Source organism: Telmatherina bonti (assembly GCF_933228915.1).
Source record: "Telmatherina bonti genome assembly, chromosome: 13".
Taxonomy (NCBI): domain Eukaryota; kingdom Metazoa; phylum Chordata; class Actinopteri; order Atheriniformes; family Telmatherinidae; genus Telmatherina; species Telmatherina bonti.
In genome coordinates, this window is record NC_136611.1 from 17,273,810 (window position 1) to 17,301,094 (window position 27,285).

The 27,285-nt window shown below is 37.4% G+C and overlaps 1 protein-coding gene across 1 annotated transcript in view; it reads right to left on the reverse strand.

The window, feature by feature from the left end:
* The window catches only part of ccser1 (coiled-coil serine-rich protein 1), a gene marked incomplete at both ends in the record, with an annotated part of 117,543 nt that overhangs the window by 37,078 nt on the left and 53,180 nt on the right, over window positions 1-27,285 (reverse strand). The window contains 2 exons of the mRNA XM_079250883.1: window positions 22,107-22,187; window positions 26,742-26,819. Of these exons, the coding sequence (XP_079107009.1) occupies window positions 22,107-22,187; window positions 26,742-26,819 (159 nt within the window). The remainder of the gene's footprint in view (window positions 1-22,106; window positions 22,188-26,741; window positions 26,820-27,285) is intronic.

Here is a 27,285-nt window from a genome sequence, read left to right on the forward strand (position 1 = left end):
AAAATAAAAGGGTGCGATTATTTTTCTCTATGCAGTTTCCTCTCCTGCTGCCTTCAGTTGCCAATCGAGCGTCACTGGCATTGCAGCGCTGTGCTGTAAACTCCTCCCACAGCCGCTTTGGTTTCATTCAGCCACTGTTTCCAACTTGGCGAGTTTCTCGCTAAATCTGGCGACTTTTTTTTTTTTTTAAAGTGACTAGCGACAAATCTAGCAACTTTTACTGGAGTTATTAGAGACTTTTCTGTTTTGGTGACTGACTTAAAGGCACATATTGTTCTGCAGTTACTGTAATGAACGAGCAGCGCGAGCCTCTCCTGTCCTAAAGCACTTCTACGCGGCCAGTCTTAGTCGGCTCCGGCTGCAGGTCAATGTAGAATAACTGCAGTAGATTGTGGAAGTTCACTACAACATAGTTTATAACATTGTCAGTGAGAACTGGCTGCATTATTTTTTTATACATAGTTCGGCGAGTTAAACACTGTAATTTCCTTCTGTTAAGGGACGTTACCATAGCAACGCTTTAATCAGCTGGTTCAGATCAGCTGTCTTTTAACAGGTGAACGAGAGAAACACGCTGTAGCTTGACAGCTGTTGCTTGGCATAAAACGTACATCGAGGCCAATGTAAAATAGTTCCTATATAAGCAGTAAAAGCGGATTAAACAACTCGGAATCGTGCATTAGACGGGAACAGTCGAGAACACCACAACTTGCAGCGTTGTTTAAAAATACTGGACAATTGTCTTAAATAATCAAGATCTCAATTTCAGTCAAAATAATCGTGATTATAATTTTTTGTCATAATCAAGCAGGCCTAATTCACAGTGCCGGCAAATCTGACTTTTCTGTCCATATTAGACCCATTTCTGATCTTTTTATCACAGCCTTAATGACGCAAATCTGGTTTTGCCAAATCAGACACAGACAACTTATAGTACTAAATCAGATCTGATGTTTTACTAAGTGACCTGAATCTGATCAGTCATGTCACATTCCTTCCCACTTTTATGTCACTGAAGTTAGACAGATGTTACAATCTGCACCAGACGAGATGGAATTCAGCAAGATCAAATATAAACAATGGACAAATCAATATTACATCAATATAATTTTGCCTGCTTTGATTACAACTGTAAAATCAATATACACCTACACACTGACATGTATAGCTTTGAAATAATTTATTTTCCCATATTCACTTCTAATGGCATGCTGTGTGTGACATCACATCTTTTTCTATGCATGCAGGTCACTTCAGGGCCACGGACTGTTCACATATAAATAGTATAATAATGATAACCCCCCCCCCCAAAAAAAGTCAGATCAACGCACAAAATCAAATCAAATTTTAAGACTTGGAGTGTGGCCAGCCTCTAAGCCAATATGTTGATAGTGGGGGTGGTAGGGGGACCTGGATAATGGACGAGGTGGCTTTGACTTCAAAAGGGTTGAGAGTCACAGGAGCTTACATGTGCCTGCTGCAGTCAAACTTTGGTCCCTTTATTATGTTAACCCACTACTCAAATATATTAATAATTAACCACAAACGTGGTACTTGATACTGAAAGCTGTAGGAGTTGGCAAGAGCAGGAAGGAGGAAGAAGATAATGTAGAAGACAGGGAAGGACCGAAGGGAAGGTGTTGGATTTAAAAAGGGACAGAGGGCAAGACGGCTTTGAGAGGGAGCCAAGAGGGCTTCTCTTCATTCATTACAGATAAGAGTAATTATAGGTCAGCATATGACATGTACTCATGCAGGACTGCATGCATGATGTGGCTCTGCAGCTTGCTTGTTATGCTTTCATTTGCCTGTCACCGGTCCTTTCCATTTACAGTTCTTCGGCTCATCTCTTTTCAGTTTTTCTTCCCGCTATAACTTTACCCTCTCCTCTATCACTGCAAATCTAGATCCATCACTTCATCTCTTTATGCAGCTGGGATCCTCCCTTTTGCTCTCTTCGGCTTCTATCTTGTCTTGATGTTGAAGCCTCTAAAATTTGGAACTTAAACTTGAGCTTTGGTTCAGAAATGAAAAGGTATTAATGTTTTCATGCTTTACAACTTTCCTAGCATTTATTACTCCTCCTTTCTACCTGCACAACCTGCCATCTCTTTATGCTCCTTTCATCTTTCTGTCACTCTTTCACTGGCCTTACTGAAATCCTTGTTTAACTGTGTTCAACATGTTGTATCCTTCCCACCTCCTTCTCCTCTCCTTCCGTCCCACCATCCGCCTACTCCAGTGTACCCAGTGTCATTGTTCAGATAATAATTTATTAACGTGTTTATGTCACTGCTGTCCCTGTCTGTCTGTCGCTGCCATCTGTGCCCAGTTAGGTGCCCGCCTCTCTGTGCTGCTATGTCCTGCCCGTGGGGGAAAAAAGCCATACATAGGGGCATAGATCAGAGATTCCCACACAAACACAGACGAACAAAGCAACTCACATGCATACATTCTGCTGACAGCTCCCCTTCTCCCCCTGCACTGCCCCTGGGGCTAGATGGGGTTAGCAGGGAGGAGAGGCACGCAGCAGTGGCCACCACAGTCCCTTCTGTCCTGTCCTCTTTACTTTATTCTCTTCTGTCAGCACTACATATGAAAGAAGGTGGTGGTAGAAGCAATGTTACCTTGACAAACTTATTTAGAGGACACAGAAAGCACAGCAGAAGTACATAGGAAAATTAATTGTAGCTGGGAAATGTTTCATTGAGCTTTGAGGGCCAAGTTAAGTGCTTTGTTTAGAACAATGCACTCAGGATTTAAAAGGTGTGCTGGGAAACTGTAAACAGCTTGTTAATGCTCAGGCACAAGAAGTCATACTTCTTTCCCCTAAACAAATCATGATTTGGCCATGAAGCGACCAGTCATTTAGAGTTTTATGTGAAGGGATTTTTTTTAAATGAACACAACCTATGGCATGATGATCCATACCATGGAGATGCATCCTGAACTCAGTTCTGAAAGATTTAAGCATTTAACTGGGTGTCATTCTCAACATGTTGTAATATGACAGGAGGAGGACAGGGAAGGAGAACAATAAAGAAAAAAAAGGAAACAGGTAGGGATAAATATATGAAAAAAAAAAACAACAACTGGGGGAGGGGGTCATAAACATAAGGGAAATTGAGGAAAGCCTGTGGAGTTGTAAGGGGATTGTGATCATGCATCCTGGATCTCAATAAGTAAACAGAACAAATATTCTCTATCTTCTCTCCTCCCTCTTCACTCGTCTCACAAGTCATTCCAACTCCCCTGCCGTCCATTCCCTCAACATGATCTCTGTCTTCTGGCTTCTTCCCTTCTTGGCAGTCCATCTTTCTCATCTCCTCTGCTCCCCACGGCAGCTCTTTCATCCCCCTTTTTTTTTTGCTCCATTTCTCTCTGTGTTTCTTTAGCTTTCACTTTCTCTTGGCATCCCTTTTTTTCCCCTTAACATTCCCTATACTTCTAGCTAACAAATTTTCTCTTTCTTATTTGTCTCTGAGTACATAAGCATGAGTGTAACCTTTTCTCTGAGAACGCAACTTGGAGGTAGCCTGCAAAAGGATGTGGTCGAGGTGGTCTCTATCAAGAAGTATAGAGGGGTGTAGAATACTTCCTCAGGGAGTGTTCCTCATTAGTGTGAATAGTACACAAGAGAGCATGTACAAACTGTGTGTATATGTGTCTGTTTGAGTGCCTCTGTCTATAATTAGGAGTCACAGTGAGTAGCACGGTGGATCACAGTTAGATAAGTGCTCTGGCAGCTAGCCAGCATTGGAGCAAGCATCATGCATACACACAAACACACACACACACCCACGATGACAGCTTCCACCTCTGTGGATCGTGCATGACACTGCAGTGTGGTTGCTGAAGAAGAACTGACCTTAGTCTCCTCTGAAAAATACCACCTACAGAAAGAAGGGGCCAGTTGGATGCATCCAGTTTTGCCTTAAAAATATCCATAGCTAGCTGAAAGCCGCATCTGTAGATGCAAAACACCCCCACACCTGTACTTTCTCATCTGCCTGTTAATGGCAGGCAACAAGGGAGTCACAATGGGTATCCAGAATAGTGAATCAAATAAGTGATACATATGCATGCATGTACACAAAAATGTTCATAAAATGGAGTAATTCTTGCCCTCTTTCAACTTCAGGACAACTTACAAACAAGTGCAAAACGCACACGCAACAATTTTCCAACATGCAGCCTCCACCTGAGTAAGGAAATCTTTCATCTCAGCATGACTGCCACTGGGCAGGCTTGAATACCCAAACACACAGACAGAGAGAGAGAGGGGCAGTCTCTCTATCACTCCGTCCACCTGCTACCCCTTCCCACTATGCCAGTATCAGTGGACCACCTGCACCACACACATATGTATTAATATAACTACTTGCACTGCAAGATGCAGATGTATGCTTCACACAGCACTTAATCACAGAGACTCAGTGCATTTACAATTCAAATTTGATAGAGGCCCCAGTGCGCCTAGAGAGTCTTGTGCCGAGCCTTTATGGGGCGCTGAAAACACTTCATCCTAATGTCACTGTATTTGATTTTCAGTCAGGAGTTCCGAATGCCTTTGACATCATCTGCAGCTTTATGAGTCATAGGCTTCGGGTTTATCACTCGGTGTCGTATTGCTGTTCATTTGCAAGATGAAAATCCAAATTCCTTAGCATTCAAAGGGCGGTCAGTGCTGTTAAAAAATTAAACAAACTTAGAAGAAAAAATTAGAATTTGAAATATTGTACACCTTGCTGCTGCATGAAATAGAAAGAGAAGTAGAAAAGACACCATAACCACAGCTTGCTCACACCTGACATGATCTGTGGAAATGTCTGCTGCAGTAGCAAAAAATTGTTTCTTTCTTCAAGTTGTAGTGCAACAAATTCACAATTTGTGTTTTTTGACTTGACAGGTAATTCATTTTTATGAAACTTTTTTTGTGTGTGTGTGCGCGTGTGTGTGTGTGTGTGTGTGTGTGTGTGTGTGTGTGTGTGTGTGTGTGTGTGTGTGTGTGTGTGTGTGTGTGTGTGTGTGTGTGTGTGTGTGTGAAGCATAAAAAAAAAAGAATGCCTACTGGATTTTGCTATACATCTTTGGTAAAAAAAAAAAAAAAAAGATAATAAAATCAATTTTGAATCTTGAAAATGTTGTAACCTTGCATTGTTCCTCCACACATGTACAATCCATTCATGAATGCACATCTTATTCTGGCACAAGCATCTACAGGGCATAGTAAAAACTCCATCAAGACAAATCACTGGCTTCAGCCCTGTCATAGAGATTCCCACTTGTTTTCACCTTGTTAAATAAATTAAGTTTATCTCATTAATGTTGTCTGCACTGCAATAGGTCCAAAAGCGACTAATAATTCAACAGCACAGCATTATTATCAGACCTCACACAATTTAATGAGCAAAAGGATCTACCAACAGACACAAACACTCAAACACACAGATGCACACACATTAAAATGCATGCATGCACATAGATGATGAGATATTTCTTGCTTAAATGTTTTTGTAAAATCAACTCTCATATTCACCCACCGACACACACACACACACACACACACACACACACACACACACACACACACACACACACTCATCATAGGCATCAAAGTGCATAGAAAACAAGTGACACTCTAATGGCCCTTACTGTCTCTTTAGGCTTTAACCTTCAACACAGGGTTATTTCCTTCAGGAGCACATGTATGCACGCACACACTTCATCCAAATCATCCTTAGTAAATTATGTATAGTTCTTAGTATAAGCTAAACATTGGATGCGTCCTTTTTGAGTGAAGACTTAAGTCCTTCTGTGCATGTAATATATGAATACTTCTGCCAACAAATGTTTATGAGACTGCATTATGTCAGTGTGGCTGAGTGGAGGCTGGAGGAATGAGCAGATTTGGATAAGTTCACAGTTCACTGAGGTCAATAAAAGGCCAAAATGTTGCAACAAGAGGGTCTGCAGTTCAAAGTGCAACGACAAGCAGGGTTCAGATCTACACATTCACTGGAAATGGGAAGGCTAATACAAGGCATTCAGACATTGGTGCTATGATTCCTACAGCATGCTCAACAACAGTCCAGCTATAGTGTGGGTAGGTATGCAGGGAACAGACATTTCAAGAGTACCCTAAGCTTTCCTCCCCGGAGGCATTTTCATATTAGGAAATTCCTAAACCTTCTGTGTTACTATCACCATGCTGGCCAGGCCAACACATGCCTAGTACAATAAAGGTTAGATAACACTAAATAAATTTTTTTTTAAAATTCTGTGGAGTATTTCACACTTTAGTATTTACAATTCAATCTTATTTCCTTTCATCACTTGAATTTAAAATTAAAACTCAGACAAGACTCAGAAAAGCTTTTCTGATCTTGCCAGATAGTTGATTAATAGGTTGTTAGAATGTACCTTTCTGCTTTACTACAGTTGTTTAGCACATATGACATGCTATAAATGAGATGTAGAAAAATGGCATAAATATCACTTTGATTCTCAGAAATGTGCTAAAATCTGGGGGTTGACATTAAAGTACTTGTAAGCCCTGTGAGCTTACAGATATGGAATGCACAGCCTATTGTGCAATATCTAAAACGATGTCATTTGTCACAATCATTGGCATACAACATAAATGCATTGCAATAGGAGACATATTATTTGCATCACTGACTAACACTTGAGTTGTTTTTTTGTTTTTTTTTAAACTTTTTTTCCACACTTTTGTTTGAAATAACCACAGAAAATATGACACTGGCTTTTGCAGAAACTTTCAAATGACAATTGTTCTTTTATACTGACTTTAGGCATAAAACACATTATCTTGGATCAAAGATCCAACCTTGTTTCCATCCCTTTGGGTAGGATTAGCTCAGCTAGGTACAATGGGCAGCATTCTTTTCTACATTACAGGACAAAGCAGTGCAGGTGGCATTCATAACACAAAAGGTCTCCATACCAGGACTTGATTTATGTTAGACTGTCACATCTTACCACCCATCACATCCATTTTACTTCACATAACCAGCATTCATCTATCTATTTATCTATAGATATAAGCAAGCAAGCTGAAGTTTTAATATGTTTCACTGACGAATTTTGGACAACATTCCACTTAAACTAATCACTAAATGATGTTGAATTAAACCGTGCCAAGCTAAACTAATTTTGCACCTAAAGATTTCAGCCCGTTCTAATCATAGAACCCATACATATAAATACCGTATTATGCTGATTTGTGAAGTAAAAAATTCGTCGATCACGGCCTAATCAACCTTGATTAGACTTGCAGATTAATCAAGCCTTAGTACCAAGACCCCTGTTCCCCCATCTACTACATCAAAGTAGACCACTACAAGACACAGTCACGTCCAGTCAGGTGATATCAGAACAGAGACACTCACTCAGCTGTCTCCTTGATGACAAAGTGGCGCTCCCGTGCGCCTTGATGCCCTGGAAACAAAAGACATGATGACACATACAGCAACCAATGATCATAAAAAAAAATAATAAAAAAAAGAAAAGAAAAGAAACAGAAGGGGGTCGGAGATTTTGTTAGATTGGAAGACCGCAACAAAACTTTTTAGAATTCTATACTCATTACAGCTTGTCCAATAACAAATTTCTGTAGACTGAAGGCCATTTTTAAGACAATTAGGAAATTGATGGTTATTACCTTTTCATTTCTCTGTACCACAATCAGATCCAGACAAACTAAGCAAATATAAGGACACTGATTAAAAGCAGCATTAGTTGAATGCTGATCGCTCAGTTAGACCATTATGTGTCTTTACCTATTATTCATTCACTTGAACATTCACTCACATGCACTGTTCTTTTTTATATGTACATATGGAAGTAGCAAAGTACTGAGTACAATGCTTTTGCTTCAATCACACTGTTTTTAATGAGTTGAAAAAAATAAGAGAAGACAGTAGGAAACACCCCAACAAAATACCAGGCTTAGGAATACTGATGCTATTCTTCTTTGTGTGCTCACAGAGACCCAGTTGCCAAAAACTACAAATGTTATAACAATTCAACAACAGTGTGTTTCAAAGGCATGAGAGTAGGACACAATTTTTGAGCAACTGTGTAAACATGTGGGCACAATGCCCAGCAAACTGTTTTTACTTCTACAATTACCTATGTTATCCATATTAATGTTGTACCCACTGGTGGTGCTATATTCGTGTTACTCATCATCTCAAATCTCAAAGAAAAACTGAAAGTAAATATATGATGGACTTGACAAGATAACACTTCATCATCTTTGTAGTACTGGAGAAAACACAGTTTATATGTAAATTTACATTTGCATAAACATTTGTTAGTATGCAAGTGCAACAGAAATCTATTTTGAGGTGTCCAGCAGATTTTCAGCATTTTGATAATTGCATATTAATGAGCCATATTAATGGGTCCTTCAGCTGCAGTTTAAGGGCTGCGAAGGAGCTGCAGGTGAGGTACTTTATTCTGTAGATGCTTTGTAGTGCTAAGATCTATGTTATGTAATATTATGTTAACAATACTCTGGACTGCGAATCAGGCCATAATTGTGCCAGTAATGTGTTATTCTTATAATTATTGATTTAATCATATTCATTATTTTAATTTAACATGACAATGAGTATTGGTGATACAGTTGTAATTGGAAAAAATACTGTCCAGTATACTTTGTGACCATCAAATAACAGCTTTTTTTTTTTTTTTCAGAAGGATTCATGTTGTCATACGTTGCCAAACCAAAACGCTTCTCTATTACTTACTGTTTAACATCAAGTATGATTACAGAACAAGACAGTAAAAGAGGAGAGGAGTGGAGAGGAAGGGGTTAACATGAGCTGGTGAGAAACTGTGATACAGAAAGGATAGTGATGAGAAGATCACAGGGCGGGGTGAAAGAGTAGGGGTAATAAAAAATATGATGGAGAGGAAGGGGATGTGAACAGAGTGGTGCACAGGTGAAAGGCTGATTACAACGATGAGAATGAAGAAAGGTAAAATGAACTGGTATCAAGGAATGGATAAAAAATAAGTGTAAAAGAGATGATGGCGGTGAAAAGACAGAGTATCAGAATGGGAATAATGCAAGTTTAAGAAGAAGAGCACATTATAAAAGCAATAAGAATGCAAGAAAATTGTAGAGAGGAACAGAAAAATGGAAATGACATAAAAGATCTGAGCTAAGAAATGGATAAACACTGTAAATGCCAAAAACAAAACAAAACAAAAAAAACAGGGATATTTTTAGGTGCTGCACAAAAGAAAACAAATGGGATAAAGACTAACTTAAATTTAGACAAGTAAAAGGTCAAGTATGGAGGGACGAGAAGTCTAATTGAAATAAAAGGATGAAAAGAAGATGATGTAGGGCGGAAAACTGCATCTCATGCTCCTCCTCTTTCTCTCCATCTTCCCTTTTTATTTCTATCCCTAGCAGCGCCATTACTCAGTCAGGACTAGGCTGTACAAAATGATCTAGTTTACAGGAATAGGAGTGGAAGACCTACATAGTCACACTCAGCACTGGACCCTCCATCCCTTTTATAAAACTGGCACAGATGTGAAGAGCACCAGCAATGCAGAATCATGTGACCTTATCTTATTGTACATATTGATTTAGGGCTCCCAGATCCAGAAAGAATCATAAAGAGTTCATTAGGAAATCTATGTCCTGTGTCATTTCTGTACACAACAGTAATAAGTGGACGTAAGTAAAGCTTTCCTACAATAAAGGATTATTTTTGCCGTGACTCACTGGATCAATAACTCTGGACAAAAACACTCCCAGAACAAAGGCAAAAAAAAGAATCAATAACTGTACAGCTTTTGTTTCTACAAGCACCAGAACAGCAATATTTACATACATGAAAGCTAAGCCGTATTACTGCAACAGATCAGACATGACATTTAATTGTTAAAGATTGTTGAAGTTCATTCGCTGAGATTAAGCGACGGAATTTAAATTTTATTAAAAGCTATACATATATATGTTGATCAGCTAATAAAGACTGCTGGCAGATGAAAGCAGCTGGCAATCCATATACTACTTTCTCAATGATGCAATTTAATTCCAAGATCAAAGATGAGAGATAAAGTTGACTCATCAGGTAGTGTCTCACAGGCCCCCAGCATCTGACTCATCCATGCACATTTTATCATTTCTAGTACAAGGCAAAACAGCTTGTTTGTTTTTTATTTTGAGCCATCACAAATATCTTGGGCAGTGCCAAACACAGGATACTTATTTGTGCCCTCACAAAACGTTAGTGGAGTGTAACTTATTATGTCCCCAGACAGCAAACATGTCCATGTTAGATCTTTGCAACCATCCACTATCAGAAGCCCTCAGAGTCTGCCCTAATTAACAACTACAATCCTTTTACAATTTGCTTTTCTAGGTTGCTGGTTTGGAGGTGGTTTTTTTGTAGAAAAATGTATTTTTAAGATGGTTACATTAACTAAGGGACTAAACAGCAGGCTTATACCATTTGACATCTGGCAAGTCAGACTGCTTACTGGGTGAGTAGGCGTCAGACAATAGCCCAGCAGAAAGACTGAGTGGAAAGAGCCGAGTCTGAAAACAAATGTCCAACACTTCCACACTGCTGTGAGTTGTGCTTTAACTGAGGTTGGACTCATTCCATTTTACACTGTCTAAACGTGCAGGATGTCTTGATAAACTTAAACGCATTTTTGAGTTTGAGTTCCAGCACTCTCTCCGTTTGGTTTTCATAGTGACGAAAACCGCGTCGTTTTAGAGAGTTTTTTTCTACTTGGAAATCCTTTTGATGTCCCAGAGGATAAGGTTCGGTGATTGGTTACCTTCTACTGGTTAACAAGGGCATGTACAAATACATCAGGTGGGTGAAAAAACGTCTGATAATGTTATTTCGAACGATGGCTGGTGAGTTTACCAAAGAGAGACATCCTGCTGCATTCATTGCTGTGGGTTGCTGTTTTCCACTTTGTTTTCAGGGTCTGATTCAGGTTCCAACATGTAGGGCTGTATGCTATGTGTTGACATTGTATTTTGTTTTTTATTGAGTTCATATTAGCCTAATCCTTCTGTTTATGAGATGTTACAATGACGGCGAAAGCAGTTGCGGTGCGCGCTCCCGATGTAGTGCAGTGGCGGGAGGCGGGGCTTAATGCGGAAGAGTCTCAATCCACTCGTTTTGCCCGCAGGCTGATCTGACAGCCTGCGGAGAGGGTCGGTCTGAAGTAAATAGAGCGATTTGTGACAATAACTCGATCAATCCCAGCCCTTCTGGGCTCAGAAATAAAAATAAATTAACCTGAAATGCACATAATAGTTCCACTTTAAGCTCGGGCTTCGGTCACACAGGTACATAACTGAAAGTTTGTTTGTTTTGCTGTCGTCTCTTGACATCTGCAAGAAGGGGTTTTATTTCCACAAAATGTGTAATTTTATATATAAACATATAAACAGCACAGATGTGAGCTCCTGAAACCACTGAAAACTCATAAATCTGCTATTTCTAAACAAAGAAACTTAAGATACGACACTTGCATTTCATTTAAATAGATTAGTGTTTGATTTACATATTTCAAAAAACTGTTGCATTGACCATGTCTGGTTCCAGTATGTATCAAATTGTCGCTTCTGTTTATGGCGTCAGTGTAAATGGCAGCCTAAGTAGAGCTCCGGCCTTAACATTCCTTACTTACGTTTCCATTTAGAATTTTTCCATTTAGCTCAACAACTCAGACTGTTCTGTCAAAGGATCAAGGGCCAAATCTACTACGATCCCATAGTAATTTGAGTGTGCAATCTAGAATTTTGCACATGGGGCTGAACCATGGGTTGTGTGTAATTTATTAAGAGTGACTGCGTAAATGAGCGGCAGGGGCAAACTTATTGGAGACTCCCTATTTAAATTTGTGTTTTTTGTAATTTTAGTGAGTTTAGAGAGAAAATACGACCTTAAGCAAAGAAATCTTACTGCCACACAAATAAATGCTGTATGGGAGCAAATTTATGAAAATCTCAATGCTGTTAATAAATGGATGTGAACAGTAGATGAAGTTAAAAAAAAATAAAGGTATAAAGGCTAATAAAGGTATTAGAAAGTGAACAAATAAAATAGCCTACTGATATATAATAAAACGTCTGCACATGGACGTAATCCGATAACTCTGGGAAATCCAGCTACTGCCAAAAACGTTGTGTTTGGTCTCAGTTAATGACTGCAGAGTGCTTGGAAACCTAATAACCATGACCAGCCGGCGACACATAGCATTTAGGACTTGGACAGCACATCTGAACAACAGGAATGGGGGATCCCAGCTGTGACAAGTAATATCTGTCATTTGCAGGTATTCAATGACTACTGTCCAAATCCATCCTGAGTTCCTCCAACAGCTCCAAAATGGCAATGCTGAACAAGTTGTTTATTTTGATGATTTCTCATGCATCCCAAAATTATTCACAAGAGGGTAAAAAATGAGTTCTCTGCACCTTTTTGCTTTGTATTGACATGTCCTTTTTGTGACAATAACCGCAGCCATGTGTGCAATCAAGCACGCAAACCGTTTGCACATCCTTTTGAAACATGTTAAATACAGGCGCAGTTCCTACAAGCAAAATTGCGCTCAGGGTCGACAGATCATACTGCAGGTGCTAAATTAATATATTTACATTTACAATACATAAAATACCGTGTGTAACAAAAAGGCAAAAATAGGGTTATTGTGGTTGTATTTATACAATGAGTGGAAAATGTTTTTGATCAAAGCGACAAGTTTATATTTTCATTTCCTTTTAAGAATAATGCTTTGTTGGCTGTTAACATTTGGTTGGTGTTTTACTGACCATAACCCCTCACAAAGAGTGAAATCTCATTTTACACTATTATTTCATAGTGTAAAATCTCACACTATGATTAATGCTTACTTTTACTTTACTAAGCTAACGAGTGGACAGTAATCTTTCTTAGAGGGATTAGACCAAAGACCTATGCTAAAAAGGATAAGGATTTTTTTGTTTATTCCCATAGTTTCTTCTTTCATCTTCTTTGCTCTTCTTTTAGAATGAACATATATAAGCATGCCACATTACTGAGAGAGAAAGGCTTTTGTTTTTGTTTGTGTTACATTTCTCAAATTGTGAGGTGTGCAGTCACACCAGTAAGGTCAGATATTATAAATATCTTTCTGTAAATGGAAAAGGGTTTTGAACTTGAATTGATCTCTTGAAATGCTAGCGATCTCAAGAAATTTACCAAACTTAAATATCAATATCACCCAAAAATGACTTACAAGAAACGCCCTCTTCTGTGTGAAATGAGCTGACTAAGAAAAAGATGGCCATGTCAGACTAACTGTAAGTGTTTTTTCATCTCATGCTGGGGTTTAGCAGTGCCTAGTCATAAAACTTTGCCTCTTCTAATGCATAAAACTGTAGGTAGATTCATTATTATACAGAGCACCCATATAGACCAACATCTGATTTTAGTGAACATATATTAACCTATGATTGACAATGGTAACTCTTAAATTAGTATATGTATTTCATGTCTTTGTGATGATACAATCATGGGGGGGGGGGGGGGTTCTGACTGTGCTCTAGACCTAAAACTTGACCAATCCTCAAGGTTGGACACCACCCATCTAAAAAGCAGAAATATTTTATGTAGAACTTGATTTAAAAGATATCTGAAGACAGGAAAACCAAAGAGTTTTCATGTCACTTCAGGGAAAAAGCCAAAAAAGCTATTGGCGAGATGCATAAATCACTATAGAATGAGAGGAAAATTTGTTAGATTTCAATTGTAAGTGTTCATATTATTGTACTTTTAAAACCTGGGAAATCACCAACAGAATCTGAGTCCTACAGAACAATTTCACTAATTTTAAGATTTTTACAAAAGTGCAAGCAAGAAGGCTGGAGAACCTTTGCCTTTTCTCCCTGATCCTCATAAAAGAGGCTTTGTGAAAGGACATCAAGCTTTTCATGGCATTAGCAGGTCCTAAATATTATACATGACTCTAAAGACTGCATTGTTGTCATTAGAGGTGAAGCATTGCTTTTTTTCATGAAACACTTTCTCGCTTTGGCAAGTATGACTCAACCTGGATTAATCAGTTGCTTCAGTTGAAATGCATCATTTTATATCTTAACCTTTTCAATTTGCAAGGAGCAAACACCAAGGATGCCCCCTCTCTCACCTGTTATTTGTACTTGCAATTAATCCACTGGCTATTTCTGTGAGAAATAACCAAAATGTAACTGGCGACTAAAGAAAAGGATTTATTTAAAAAATGGGATTATTTGCTGAAAGTGTTTTTCCCTTTCTTTCTTTTTCACTTTGATTTTGATGTACAATGCATCCAACAGAATTTATATGGTGTTTTTTTTTCTCTCTCCACCCACATCTACATCTCTAACCCTACAGCCCATCCTGAGAACATATTACTACGGCATAAAGGTAAAAATAACACACACACACACACACACACACACATAGACACACAACCAAATTAAATGAAATAAAGTATGTCTGCAGAGAATGTGATAATATTCCAGACAATATTATTGTAATGTTATTCTACCTAAAACAATCTGTCTCCCATTGACCCAATATTATTAACCTACATGGCAAGGTATCATGCTGTAAAATTATTTATTCCACATCAACCATCATAGAGATTTAAACCACCTATTCAAATGCAATTCCTAGTGGAAACAGACTATTTTATATATCTTAGCATTAAAATCACCCTTAAATTTTGTAATGTAGCTTCTCCAAATTATGATAATCTACTTAAATCAGTCACAGAATTAATTGACAGTTGGTTTATTATCTATTTCCATGACAGGACACATTAACATTCTCAAGATGAACATTATTCCAAAATTTCTTTCTCTCTTCTAGACCCTTCTTAGACCACCCCAAAAGTTTTTTTTTGCAAAAATGAAAACTACCATTTATATGGAACAATAAATGGACAAGGCCTCAGTTGTTCCCGTTATATCTTCTCTATGACAGAGGAGGCCTGAATCCACCACATTTCCAATGGTACTACTGGATGACCCAACTTTATGCTGGTTTTTAACAACACCACCACTTTCCTGAGCAAATATTGAAAAAGCTAGTACATCTCCCTTACCACTTAACCTATATCTAAGTAAACTACTAAAGCTAAAGACGAAAAAAACAAAATTCTGGTTTGGTATACAATTTGGGGCAACACTACACCTAATAAGGACTTGAGATTAAAACTCTGGACTGTAAAATCATGCTGTAATTTTTTGTGAGAACACACGTGTTCATAGAAGATCTGAGAGCAAAATATAATATGCAACTGAAGTATTTCTTTAAATATTTACACAAAAATCCTTAAACTATTATAACCTCACCACCTTCGAAAAATAACAATAGCAAGCGGGGTGAGATATCCTGTTTTTAGTACACAATTAGAGACAGTTTCCAAACCTCCTCAGAAAATAAAAGGCAGGCATGGCGTGGAGACCTAAACAGACTAATCTCTACTGAGCTCTGGCAGAGAGCTTGCATGGAGGCTCAGAAACTGTCTATTAACCCCCACTTCAAATTAATCCAATGTAAATAGCTAATGAGAACCTATGTAACATCTACCTTGTTGAACAATTTTAATCCTAATACTCCGGCTACATGCATTAAATAGGGAGCTAATGGTATTTTAATCCACTGTCTATGGGAATGCTGCAAATACAAACCTTTTGGGCTGAAGTGTTAAATGTGCGTTAATTTATCACAGGAATGAAGATAAAACTGTTCCCAAAACTGTGTATTTGGGGAATTATGCCTGTAGAACATATAGTAAAGAAGGTAAGAATAAAATGATAATCTACTACTTATCAAAAGCAAAATACACCATAGCTACATTTAGGAAGTCTACAAATAAACAAAGTCTTCGAGCCTGGTTAGCTGACTTATCAAAGTCCTTAGGTCTGGAAAAACTTACTTTTGTCAAATAAAACAAGCAAATCCCACCTTAAAAAAGTAAAAGGAAAAAAAAGTTGTAAAAGATATAGGAAAAATTCTCATCATTTTTAGTGAGGAAAAAGCCACAGGAACCCTATCAAGTTAATTGCAAAATTACTTGAGTGTGATCACCCTGCTCTGACTTGTCTGAATGACACTTTCATGTTTTCCTACTGTTGTACGTCCCAAAATATTCAAAATTTGAATAAATACACTATTCTCCAAAGAAATGTCAAAGGTTTGACATGTACAGTTTTGAATTTCTTTCCAAATAACCTTCAACCATTGATTTTTACGCAGTAAAATGTTTCATAATGATGTTTTGGGAGACTGGAGAAGGTGCAGGATGCAATGTCTCCAAAATTTCACAAATTACACAAACATACAAAATACACATAGACGGACACGGACTTTAATCAAGCTGAAATATTTGCTCTAAATATTCCATTCATGTCATAGAATGCAACATAAACGGGGAAAAATCTGCAAGATCTACTCAAATATTTCTCTATTCAAACATAACATCACACAAGAAGAAACTATAAATTACCCACAACTATGCCTCCATTCATCTTCTTCTTTTCAGGGGGACAGAAGGTATAAGGAAAGGGGCGGCAAAGAGAGCAAAAAGGAAAGAAACAGGAGGCCATAAAAGAAAAGTTGCAAACCTACTTAGTATAGAAAATGACAGAAAAAAAAAAAGAGGGTGCGAGACAGCTAAAGCGAAAAAGGGAACAAGAGTGAGCTCACCACCAAAAGCTTTTGATTCCTCCATAAAACGTTTCTTTAAGAAAGCCCATGAAATTAGCTAGCTGAAAGAAAGAAATCTCTATTGATTCACTCCCATCTAAAAAAGAAAAAAAAAAAACTTTCAAATAGCCACCATACCTCCAACTCTAAAGAGGCTCAAAGGCACATAAAATAGCTCCTCGCCTTTTCTCTCTAACTCCCCCCAATTTTTTTCAAGCTCTTTGTCAGCTTCCCTTTTACCTTACCTGCCAGATGGACAGTGGTAAATTCAAAGAAAGAGAAATATTTAACCATGGGGTGATGGGGGAGTGGGTGAGGGGGCTTGAAAAGGGAAGAGGCTTTCCCATTTGTGTTTGCGAAACGTATTTAGTTTTAGGTGGTGGTATGTGGCATTCTTGATGTGGTGGATGTTCACCAGGTTTAGTTAAACTGCACATAGATATGGTTAAAATGTCAAAAGTTATGTTACAAAATCATTTAAGGGGTCATTCAAGGGACTTGGTAAAAATAAAGGCTAAACAGAATTCAATCTGCAAATAGATTTATGTCTTTCTTTTTTAGACTAAGCATATTTACACTTGTAGACTCAATTTTTTATTAACATTTATCGGACAATGTGGGGTTCATCACATGTCTGATTTACTTAAGAAGAAGAAAGAAGTCTGATACTGTCCTTTTAAATTCATTCATTTGTATGACTACTGCTGAACATTAGGATTTAACAGGAAATATATTTCGGAAACATAAGTTATCCATGTGAAAACAAACAAAAAAATTAAGTTATGTTGTCAGAGGCAAAGTATAACAAAACAGAAATAGACCAAACACTTCTAGCTTTTCACTGGTTCATATCATATCTAGAAATTGGCCAAATTGCATAAATCACCAAGCAATGGTGTAATTTACTGGTTTAGTCCTGACAAATAGTGAAAGACTTCAAGATGACTTGCTTTACATCATTATAAGTACATTTCAAATGAGCTCACTAGCTATACATGTGTTCTTAACACCTCTCCATTCACCTGTTACACAGTCATATAAGTGCCTCTGTCATAAATTCCTAAATGAAGAGTAACTGAGACTGCTGATCTGCCTTGTGGATAAATTAACAGGAAAAGAAATAGTGCACAGAGATGTGAAAGGCTTCTTTGCTGAAGAAAGTAACTACAGTGAATCCAATTCCTCCCTCTGAGCTGGGTGTAAGCCCTGGAAAGCCTTGCACATTTGCTTCAATATCATTGGATACTTGAATATCTAGAAAGGCATATTCATTCATTCATTGATTTCAGTAATTGTACTTTTTTAAAAATTTGATCTATTTATCTAATATGACACACATCTCTTTGCTTGCAAGCATAACACTCAAACTTGACAGTCACAGAAAATTATGGTTCAGCTTACCTTACATCATTTTACAGATGTGATGCAATGATTCATTCATAGAACATGACTTTTAATGAGAAATGATACATGCACCCCGAAAATCCAACAGACTTCTACTTTGGTGACCTTCTTGAAAGTCAGCATAAATAAGGCGGCCTTGTTAAAGTAGTTTCATAAAGGAACTCTGACAAAAGTTAGCCTTGAGTTGAATTTCTGACTTTGGGCCAAGAGCTGTTCCTAGGACACAGTGTCCGATACATAAAAACCAGGGCAAAAGCATCCCTGATGAATTCCTGAAGCTCCGAAAACTTGGGAAGAGAAGGGAAAGGAAAGGAAAGGAAAGGAAAGGAAAGGAGGAAAAGAAATCCTTTCTAAAAAGTAAAATGTCAACTCTCAGGGATTAACGAACAAAAGCAGAAGGAGAAGAAGAAAAAGACAATAACAGAGTGAGTAAAGGTGTAAAGGGCGTTCCATAAAAGAAGGAGAATAAGTTTGAGGGATAAAGGAGGGAGATGGTCGACCCTGAGAAGTGGTAGGAGCAGTAGAAATAGCTGCCCCACTTGTAGACATACTTTTTGTTGCTTGTGACGTCCTCGATGCACTGGGGTAGCTAACCTATATAGGCTTACTCCATGCAACATCTCACACACACTCACAAACATACATGAGGAGACATTCAACCTCTATCTCTCTCTTACATACACACATGCATACACACATAGAGGTGGGGAGGGGAGGGGAGGGGAGGGTGGGTAAAATCAGGCCACACATGCTGAAAGCTACTGCTGAGTTAAGTCACCTGTGCTGCTAGCCTAGCTTGCTAGCGGGCAGCCAGCTGCTCCTCTAATTAAGAGCCCATCTACTTGAGGGGCATACATATGGAGGACTCACTAGCTGTGTGTTAGCCTCATAATGGATAGCAAAGTCATGCAAGACGTCTTAAATCTGTACCAAATAAGAACGATAAGGATACTGTACATCTAAACTTTGGAATTCAACAACACATCCAGCAGAACTCCAAAAATAGCGATGAGCGAGTTCAGGAGATACGTGTATGATCACTGCTTACTACTATTCACTGGACTGTATCGGGTTTGCTAATATCTTCTTTTTTACACTGGCAGAGAAGATGAGACACTAAGTGGCACTTCTTGAATTCAAATGATTATTCTTCAATTTATCAAACCACTTCACCACAGAGAGGTGATATAATTGATTGGATCTTCTGAGTTGAAATTTCCTTTAATACCTACTGAATTAGAGCATAAAGAGTTTTTAGAGGGGTTCTTTTTTTCTGGTGGTCATGGAGAGGTAAATCAAGTTAATTGTTTAAAATTGGTCTTAATGGAATCCATTAAAATTAATCAGGATATAAAAAAACAAAAAAACAAAAGAAAAAAAAAACAAAAACAGACAACTGAATGGACTAGAACCTCTTAACAAATGGCTTTTTTCGCTGAGCTTTCTAGCAATGAAGAAATATCAGGACGGACAAAATGCAAAGACATATTTTACATATTCTATCTTCTGTTAATGGCATAACCATATTGATGTGCAAATTAAGCCAGTGAGACATTACAATACATAAACCATTCAAAAAGCCACAATAACAAGTTAAATATACTGTGTGGGACATAAATACAACTGGTTTAGCTGAAGTCAAAGACACTTTCAACAGCATTTTATTGACTTTGCTGTCCAGGACTAATGGGTGCTTCACAAAACAAACAGCAACAAACACATGGACATGCATATAAATTTGCACACTAATACATACTGCACACAGACTCCCACTCTTTTGCTTATTTCAGCCTCTACTAAAAACAAGCGGACAATGGCTCTGACAGTTTTAAACTTCATAAGCAAAACATCACTTAGCTCTGGCAAATGGAGAACAATGTAGACACAAAGTGTGTGTTTTGGTATTCAAACAAAAGAAAGAGTAAAGAAAAGGGGGTTTAGAAAAAGGAATTTTCATAGGACAAATGGCAATAGGTGTGTTAAAATTACACAATTCTGGGCTGTAATTTAAACTTGATGTCGCTAGATAGTGGCATTTCTATGAGGCATTTAAGGTGAATTTGATGTTACATTTGTTTAGAGATACATAGTGCAGCACAGATGAAGTAGGGGGTTTTGACTAGAAATGCTGCCCTGAATTGTGAATTTGAAGTCCATATTTACTACACATTTCTCTGTAGCCTGTGAGTGAAGACTTTGGTGCATTTTAGATTAAATCGAAACCTAAATTTGTGGACTCACGTTTCATTATGTATGCTTAATCTGTTTGTTCCATTCTGTTCACCTTCTTCTAAAAACTGGTACACTGTGTTCATCAGCCCGAGCTGCTTTGTTTCTGACCAGGCAGACTAAATATAAAGCCAAATCTTAGTGGCAAGTCTGTGAAAAGACCCATCAAATTACCTGATTAACTCTCTTTACTGGCATCTGGGGATGACATGATTATGTTCCAGCCATTGTAATCTGTTTGAGTGGGGAAGACTGTTCCAACACAGATTCACCAACACCAGATCCATAATAAATACATTTTTCAAATTGTGCTCCATCAATACCAGGATTCCCCCCCCAAAAAAACTCCAGAACTGAAAACATGAAATATTTCTGTAAAAGAAGCTTCAGGATCACAGAGTAAATATCATCTCTTGTGGTATAGCTTCACTATCTATTAAAACATCAGTTAAACTTATAAGTAATGTTTGTGACTCTCTCCAGGATAATTTAAGAAACAGAGAAATTGTCAATACATTATATTAGAAAATGCTTCTTTTTTGCAGTGAAAGTAAATATTTCAGTTTGCAGTCATTATAAAAGGCTCTTACACATCTACTGGCAAAGTGTGCACATGGAGTTTGCTTAACTTCTCTGCATGTGCACGAGCAAAAGAGCATCATGTTGACCTTTGCACATGGAGCACTTGACTGCTCTTTTGCCCTAATATATAAAAATCGCACTCTCCATGAGCATTTGCAGCTGGTGCTTCCTTCTGTTTGTCTTTGTGACTGTTACGTAGTGGTAGAATAATTATCGTCATTATGCCTGTAAGAGGACAATTTAAAGCTCATAATTTTGTACTATTATTTTAGAGAACTCTGGGAGAGTGATAACACTTTGCTGCTCATGAAAACCGATTCTTCTTCCATCCAAATAATGCATTCACCATGCTTTTGACATTGTATAAATCAACTCGAACAGTATCTGCTGTGTGTTTGTGTATCTGCATGCATAAGGCAGTGTGTTGTGTAGATATTGTGCATCTACTTACTCACACAATGCAAAGCTTTTTTTTTCTTTGAACAGTGTTCCTTGCCAACTTTATACACAGCAGGATTAAAGGTATAAAAGAGCCTTTGGAGCAGTGGAGAAGACGAAGAGAGTGTTTTGAAAGAAAGAAAAAGAAGACAAAGAGACAGATCCTGAAACTCTGCTCCCGTTTCTGTAACAGGCAGCCATTTTTAGACAGTCATCCATTAAGTCTGCTGTGTTCCCATACTGTCAGCCTTTAGAGAAGCCAAAGAGGCCATGTCAGCTGAGGGCTTTCAGCAGGCAGGCAGGAAGCAGCAAAGCACTCTTTCTGTGGGAATTTGGGGGATGAAGGGGGAGGAGTAGGTAGTGGACTGTAATATGCAGCAAAACATCTTCGTGTAGCCGGATATGTAATACAGCTTTAGCTAAACTTGAAAAGATGTTCTTAAAGATTTGGAAAAGAATAGAAGGGGTAGTGGAGACCTGGCAGTCATCGACACCATAAAATCCATTATCACAAATAGAATAACAAGTCAAGCAAAACTGGAGAGCAAAGGCCCTGGCAGTGAAGATTGTTATTAAATCTGAGACTCATCTGGTAATAGAAACTCTGAGTTATGTTTCTGAAAATAAAGTTTGCAATGCTTTAATTGTGTTTACCCTGACAGAGAAAACAGAGACTGTATGTGTTTCCTGTGACCATCTCACCTCGTGCCCCATGTGCTCTGTCTGTGTAGTGCGCTCAGTCATTTGGCAGTCTTTCATCTTCAGGGCAGCTTTGGCACTCTCCTGCATACAAAGCAAACACACGCCCATCAGCCGCGTTCACACCAAATAAACATCCAATACAAGTAAATGAAAACAACTCCTCTCCCAGCTGACCTATGACCCGCCTCCATTTGTGACTTCCGTGCTTTTCTAGTGAATGAAAAAATATAAAACTAAAACTTGAAGCAGCCTCAACCATTTCTTCTTTTCCGGTGTCTGCTCTGGAAATCTAAGAGGTCATAAAGCAAGGCTGAATTGCAAAGGAATTTATCTACACCCAAATATTGGAGCAGGGACCCTCCACAAAGTGCATAAGTAGAGAGGAATTCATAAAAAGTGACAGCAAGAGCAGGCCAGCCTGCTAGAAAGGTCCTTCTAGGAGATAATTAATAGGTTTGCTCTGGCAGATTTACAGATGGATATGTTCTGAGAGAAGCACCGGCCCTTTCCTTCAAAATACACTGATTTTACCTTGACCAAGAGCCTGCCAACTTTTCTGTTTCCTCTACGTGAGTATGTTGAAAACGTAGGTTGCAAGCCCTTAGAGGGACCCTGTGCTATTTCCACTGGGAACACTTTATGACGAAGTTACTAATCATTCTGACACGCTCTACCTACACTGCTCATGGGGAGGCGAATAGGATGGGCTGTGTGTCACAGTGGCTATGAAATATGGAGAAATTCATTCACCTTGATTGAAATTAATCAACCAAATTAAGAAAAGGTGTAAGTATGGGTTTATAGTAAGGACAATGAAAAAGAAGTCATTTATGTTAGAGCTCTAAACCCACATATGCTCTGCTCTTTAAATTCAGTGAGTGAGGTCACAGATCGAGTTAAAAAGCGGTTTTCATTAATCATGACGGATTACATGAAAAGCAAAGGAGGCATTTTTTGAGCTAAACGTTGCAGTTGGAGCACCAGTGAGAGAGGGAACTCATAAAAAGTGACAGCTCGTGATGGCTAGTCGGCTAGAAGGTCCTTCAATAAGATAATTAATAGGTTTTCACTGGCGAATTTACAGACGGGAGCAGAATGACGAGAGCACTGGCTATGAGCTGCCCTTTCCCTCAAACGCAGCACTTTAACTTTGCTTCAGTTGGACAAGTATTCATTGTAGATTCACACACGAACACCGAAGTTCACATCCACATGTGTGTGCAGCTTCATGAGTTTGAAGCAATTCCAAAGACACATATACCAAGGGCACACGCTGGGGGATATAAATAAGGTTAAGCTGTTGCTGTGGTTAGGATAGCATCTCACATATATAACTATATAATCGATGGTGTTGAGAAGGTGAACTGGTTCAATACTCTTTGGACATGAGCCACTTCTTAAACAAGTTTAATAAAATCTATTCTACTAGTTTGTGATTAGTCTCGCAGGCAAACAAGATCACTTGTGATGAACAAACAACAATGATCCCCTCTGTCCTTGTTTATGTTTATAAACAAGATGTACATATATATATATATATATTTATATATATATATATATATATATATATACATACATACATACATATATATATATATACATACATACATACATACATACATACATACATATATATATATATATATATATATATATATATACATATTATATATATATATATATATATATATATATATATATATATATATATATATACATATTATATATATATATATATATATATATATATAATATGTATATATATATATATATATATATATATATATATATATAATATGTATATATATATATATATATATATATATAATATGTATATATATATATATATATATATATATATATATATATATATATATATATATATAATATGTATATATATATATATATATATATATATATATATATATATATATAATATGTATATATATATATATATATATATATATATATATATATATATATATATATATATATATATATATATATATATATATATATATATATATATATATATATATATAAAGCTACCTACATATATTTGAAAAAAAATCTAAACTGCTGAGTGGCACAAACAAGTTAAAATGTTTGGAAATCACGCTAATAAAACATGATGCTAATACGACAAAAAAAACCAACATCATTTTATACTGATGGACAGGCCACCTTTCTTAGATCACAAGGAACCGGAGGAAAATACTGCAGGCAGGTGGTCAATACTGAAAGTAAAGCATTCCCTATCTGTGACAGACATGATTTAGAAAACACCTCCATATTTTCCCCACAGTTCAAACAGTGTCTCTGGATAAAAAAGTGCAAAGTATTTCATTACAATACGGAGCTGTAGGGAACCCAAACTCAGCTTATTTGGATCATATTAATTACTTGTAAGCAACAATCCTTTGTGCAGGCAGTTAAATTCTAATTTGTTCAGGTCCTATTTGTCATTGTAGAAGTTGAGGAGACAAACAGAATCAATGGGTATTTAGATTCTGATGGGAAAATGAGTTCATTGGCATTGGGATGTCCTATGAAAAATATTTTTAAGCCCTAAAATATGTATCTAAAAAGTGGAATGAAACCTTAGTAGAGAATACTAATACTACACTTTATAAGAAAGTGTTTAAACGTGTCATATTACTTGTTGACATGATCTGAAGCAAGAAATTAATTTTACATGTACTATCTGACACTCATCCTGCCAGCAAATTCCCTCAATTTCAGTAATAACTCCACATTAGTTTCACAGAACATTAAATACAGCCGCCTAAAAAAGAAATAAGAACAGGTTCTGCTGACAGGAAGATAAGAGAAATGATGGGAGGAGAGGAAATATGGAGATAAAAAAATAATAAATAAATAAACGCAAGTGCCAAAAAGTGATCAAACAAACAGATGCTGTATGAGAGCAAGTCAGTGGGCTGTAATGGCATCTCTCACAATACTCCTACAACACTGGCACATTATTCCGCTAAGACCTGGCATAATGTCTGCATTCCATTATTTTGATAGACCAGGTGACAAATTACAGACATGTGGATGACAAATGATGAAAGATTCTGCTGTATGAAGCATTTTGGCAGATGTTCCGAGAATCTCGCTTCCAAAGCGCTGGGGGGAAAAAACAATGACAAGACTATATATCTTGCATTTAAATCTCAATATTTCATGAGTATGGTGCAGATGATCAACATGGACATAACTCCTTCTTCTCATTCTTATCTAACAAAGGCAATTTTCCAAAAATGTTTTTTTGTTTTTTATCTGGATGGAATCCCAATAATTCTGTTATTAAATTACGTTGACATGAATGTGTAACAATGATGAAAGAGACTGATGGCGTGACGTGAAGCCCATTTTAGCACGACTCATACTTGTTTCCTCCCATTCTTTTCTGTCATTCTGTGTGCAGTCTCACAAACCAGAAAGAAATAAAGGCAAATAAAACATGACTAAAACTCCTTAGTTCTCTGCAATGTTTGATTAATCTTTTAATTAGATTGTGGTGGTTTTTAGGGAGTGAAAAGTTGTGTGCTTCAAGGTTAATCTGTATTTAAACCTTTAATGCCGTTTGTATCATATTTGATTTGTACAGTTTTTGAGACCTTTTGCATCACTTTAAGGTAAAATTTTAGTTCAAAATCCTGTTGTACACAATCCCATACACATCTTCTGCCCCTTGATGGATAATAAAAAAATAATTGTCAGGATCCAGATCCTGGGTCAGGGTTTTTTTTTTGTTTTTTTTTGGACTGTTTTTGTACTCCTGGTGGTGTGATTTTTGTTTCTAACTCTCCTGTCATTCCAGGTGCCTCATGTGCCCCTCCCCCGTGTGTCATCTTCTCCTCCCAACTTCCTAATTACCCTATTGTGTTTCACCTGTGTCTCCCTGCCCATGTGGGTATTTAGGTATGTGGCTGTCTCTTTTCCTTGCCAGATCATTTTGTGAGTCTCACCTTGCAATCCAGCCACAACTCTGATTTTTCCTCCAGTTTACCTGTATTTCCGAGCCGTGTTTTTTTTGCCATGTCCCCTTTCCTGTCTGCTTCTGCTAATATGGCTTCATGACTTGGATCAGTTTTTTGTTAGCCTTCTATTTCTGCCAGTCGATTCTGCATTTTTTTTTGTCACTATTATTATATTAATGGACTGTTTGAGCTTATCCCTGTTCACTGTGTGTGTCCACCTCCTTCCTAGACCTGACAATAATTCATTATAATAAGTTAGACAATCACACAGTAATAGATATGAAATATACAAAAACAAAACATTTTATTACATCTTTTCCATTTTTTTAAAATGCCAAGTTACGTATTGAGATTAAAAAAAAAAAAATCTCCTCCATTTTTCTTAGCTCGTGCTTTAAAGGCTCAATTTTGATCCTCACAACACGTCATTCATAAGCATTTAGGATGTTTAAATTAATTTCAAAGTTAAAAAAAAAAACAAGTATATACTTGGTATTATATCTGGTATCAATCCAAAAGATGTAGCAAAAGAATGACTTATGACAGCTCAACAAGAAGGTCAGACATTAAAGATACACATGACATTTTCTATCATATCTTTAAGCAGACAAAAGTCAATGTTATAAAGTTTTTCCTAAGTGGATCTTACCAGGTCACTTTGGAGTCTAAGAATCAGCTCATCTTTCTCCTTCAGTTGTTGCAGCAAAGTTTCCTCTTTGCTGAGTTCCTAAACAGAAAAACAAGTCTCTGTGTTAAACGTAACATGGCGCACAAAAAATGATTTATCGAAGGAACCATCTTCCCAAAAAAAAGCCACACACAGAGCCAAAGACGATAGCAACATACAGTGTCTGTGAAGCTCCATCCATCAAAGTATGTTTGCGAGCATTTTGTTTTGTATTTATGAGTATACTCCTTGCTAGTCAAGCTGGGTTGTGTGCATGTGTAATAAAGTTGTCATTTTGTGCATGCTGCAGGACTGTGTTCTCCTCTCTACATCTCTGTGATAAACTTGTTGTGTCCTATGGCAGCACCCTCGAGCACACAGCACTTTAATGTGACCTTGTGTTGTCAGGGAATATTATTGTAGGCAAGATGGAGCTTCACAGACAGAGGACATACAGTACAGAATAATAATAACACAAATAAAAATAACTTTATTCTCGCGGCGCCTTTCACCGCAAAGAAAAAAA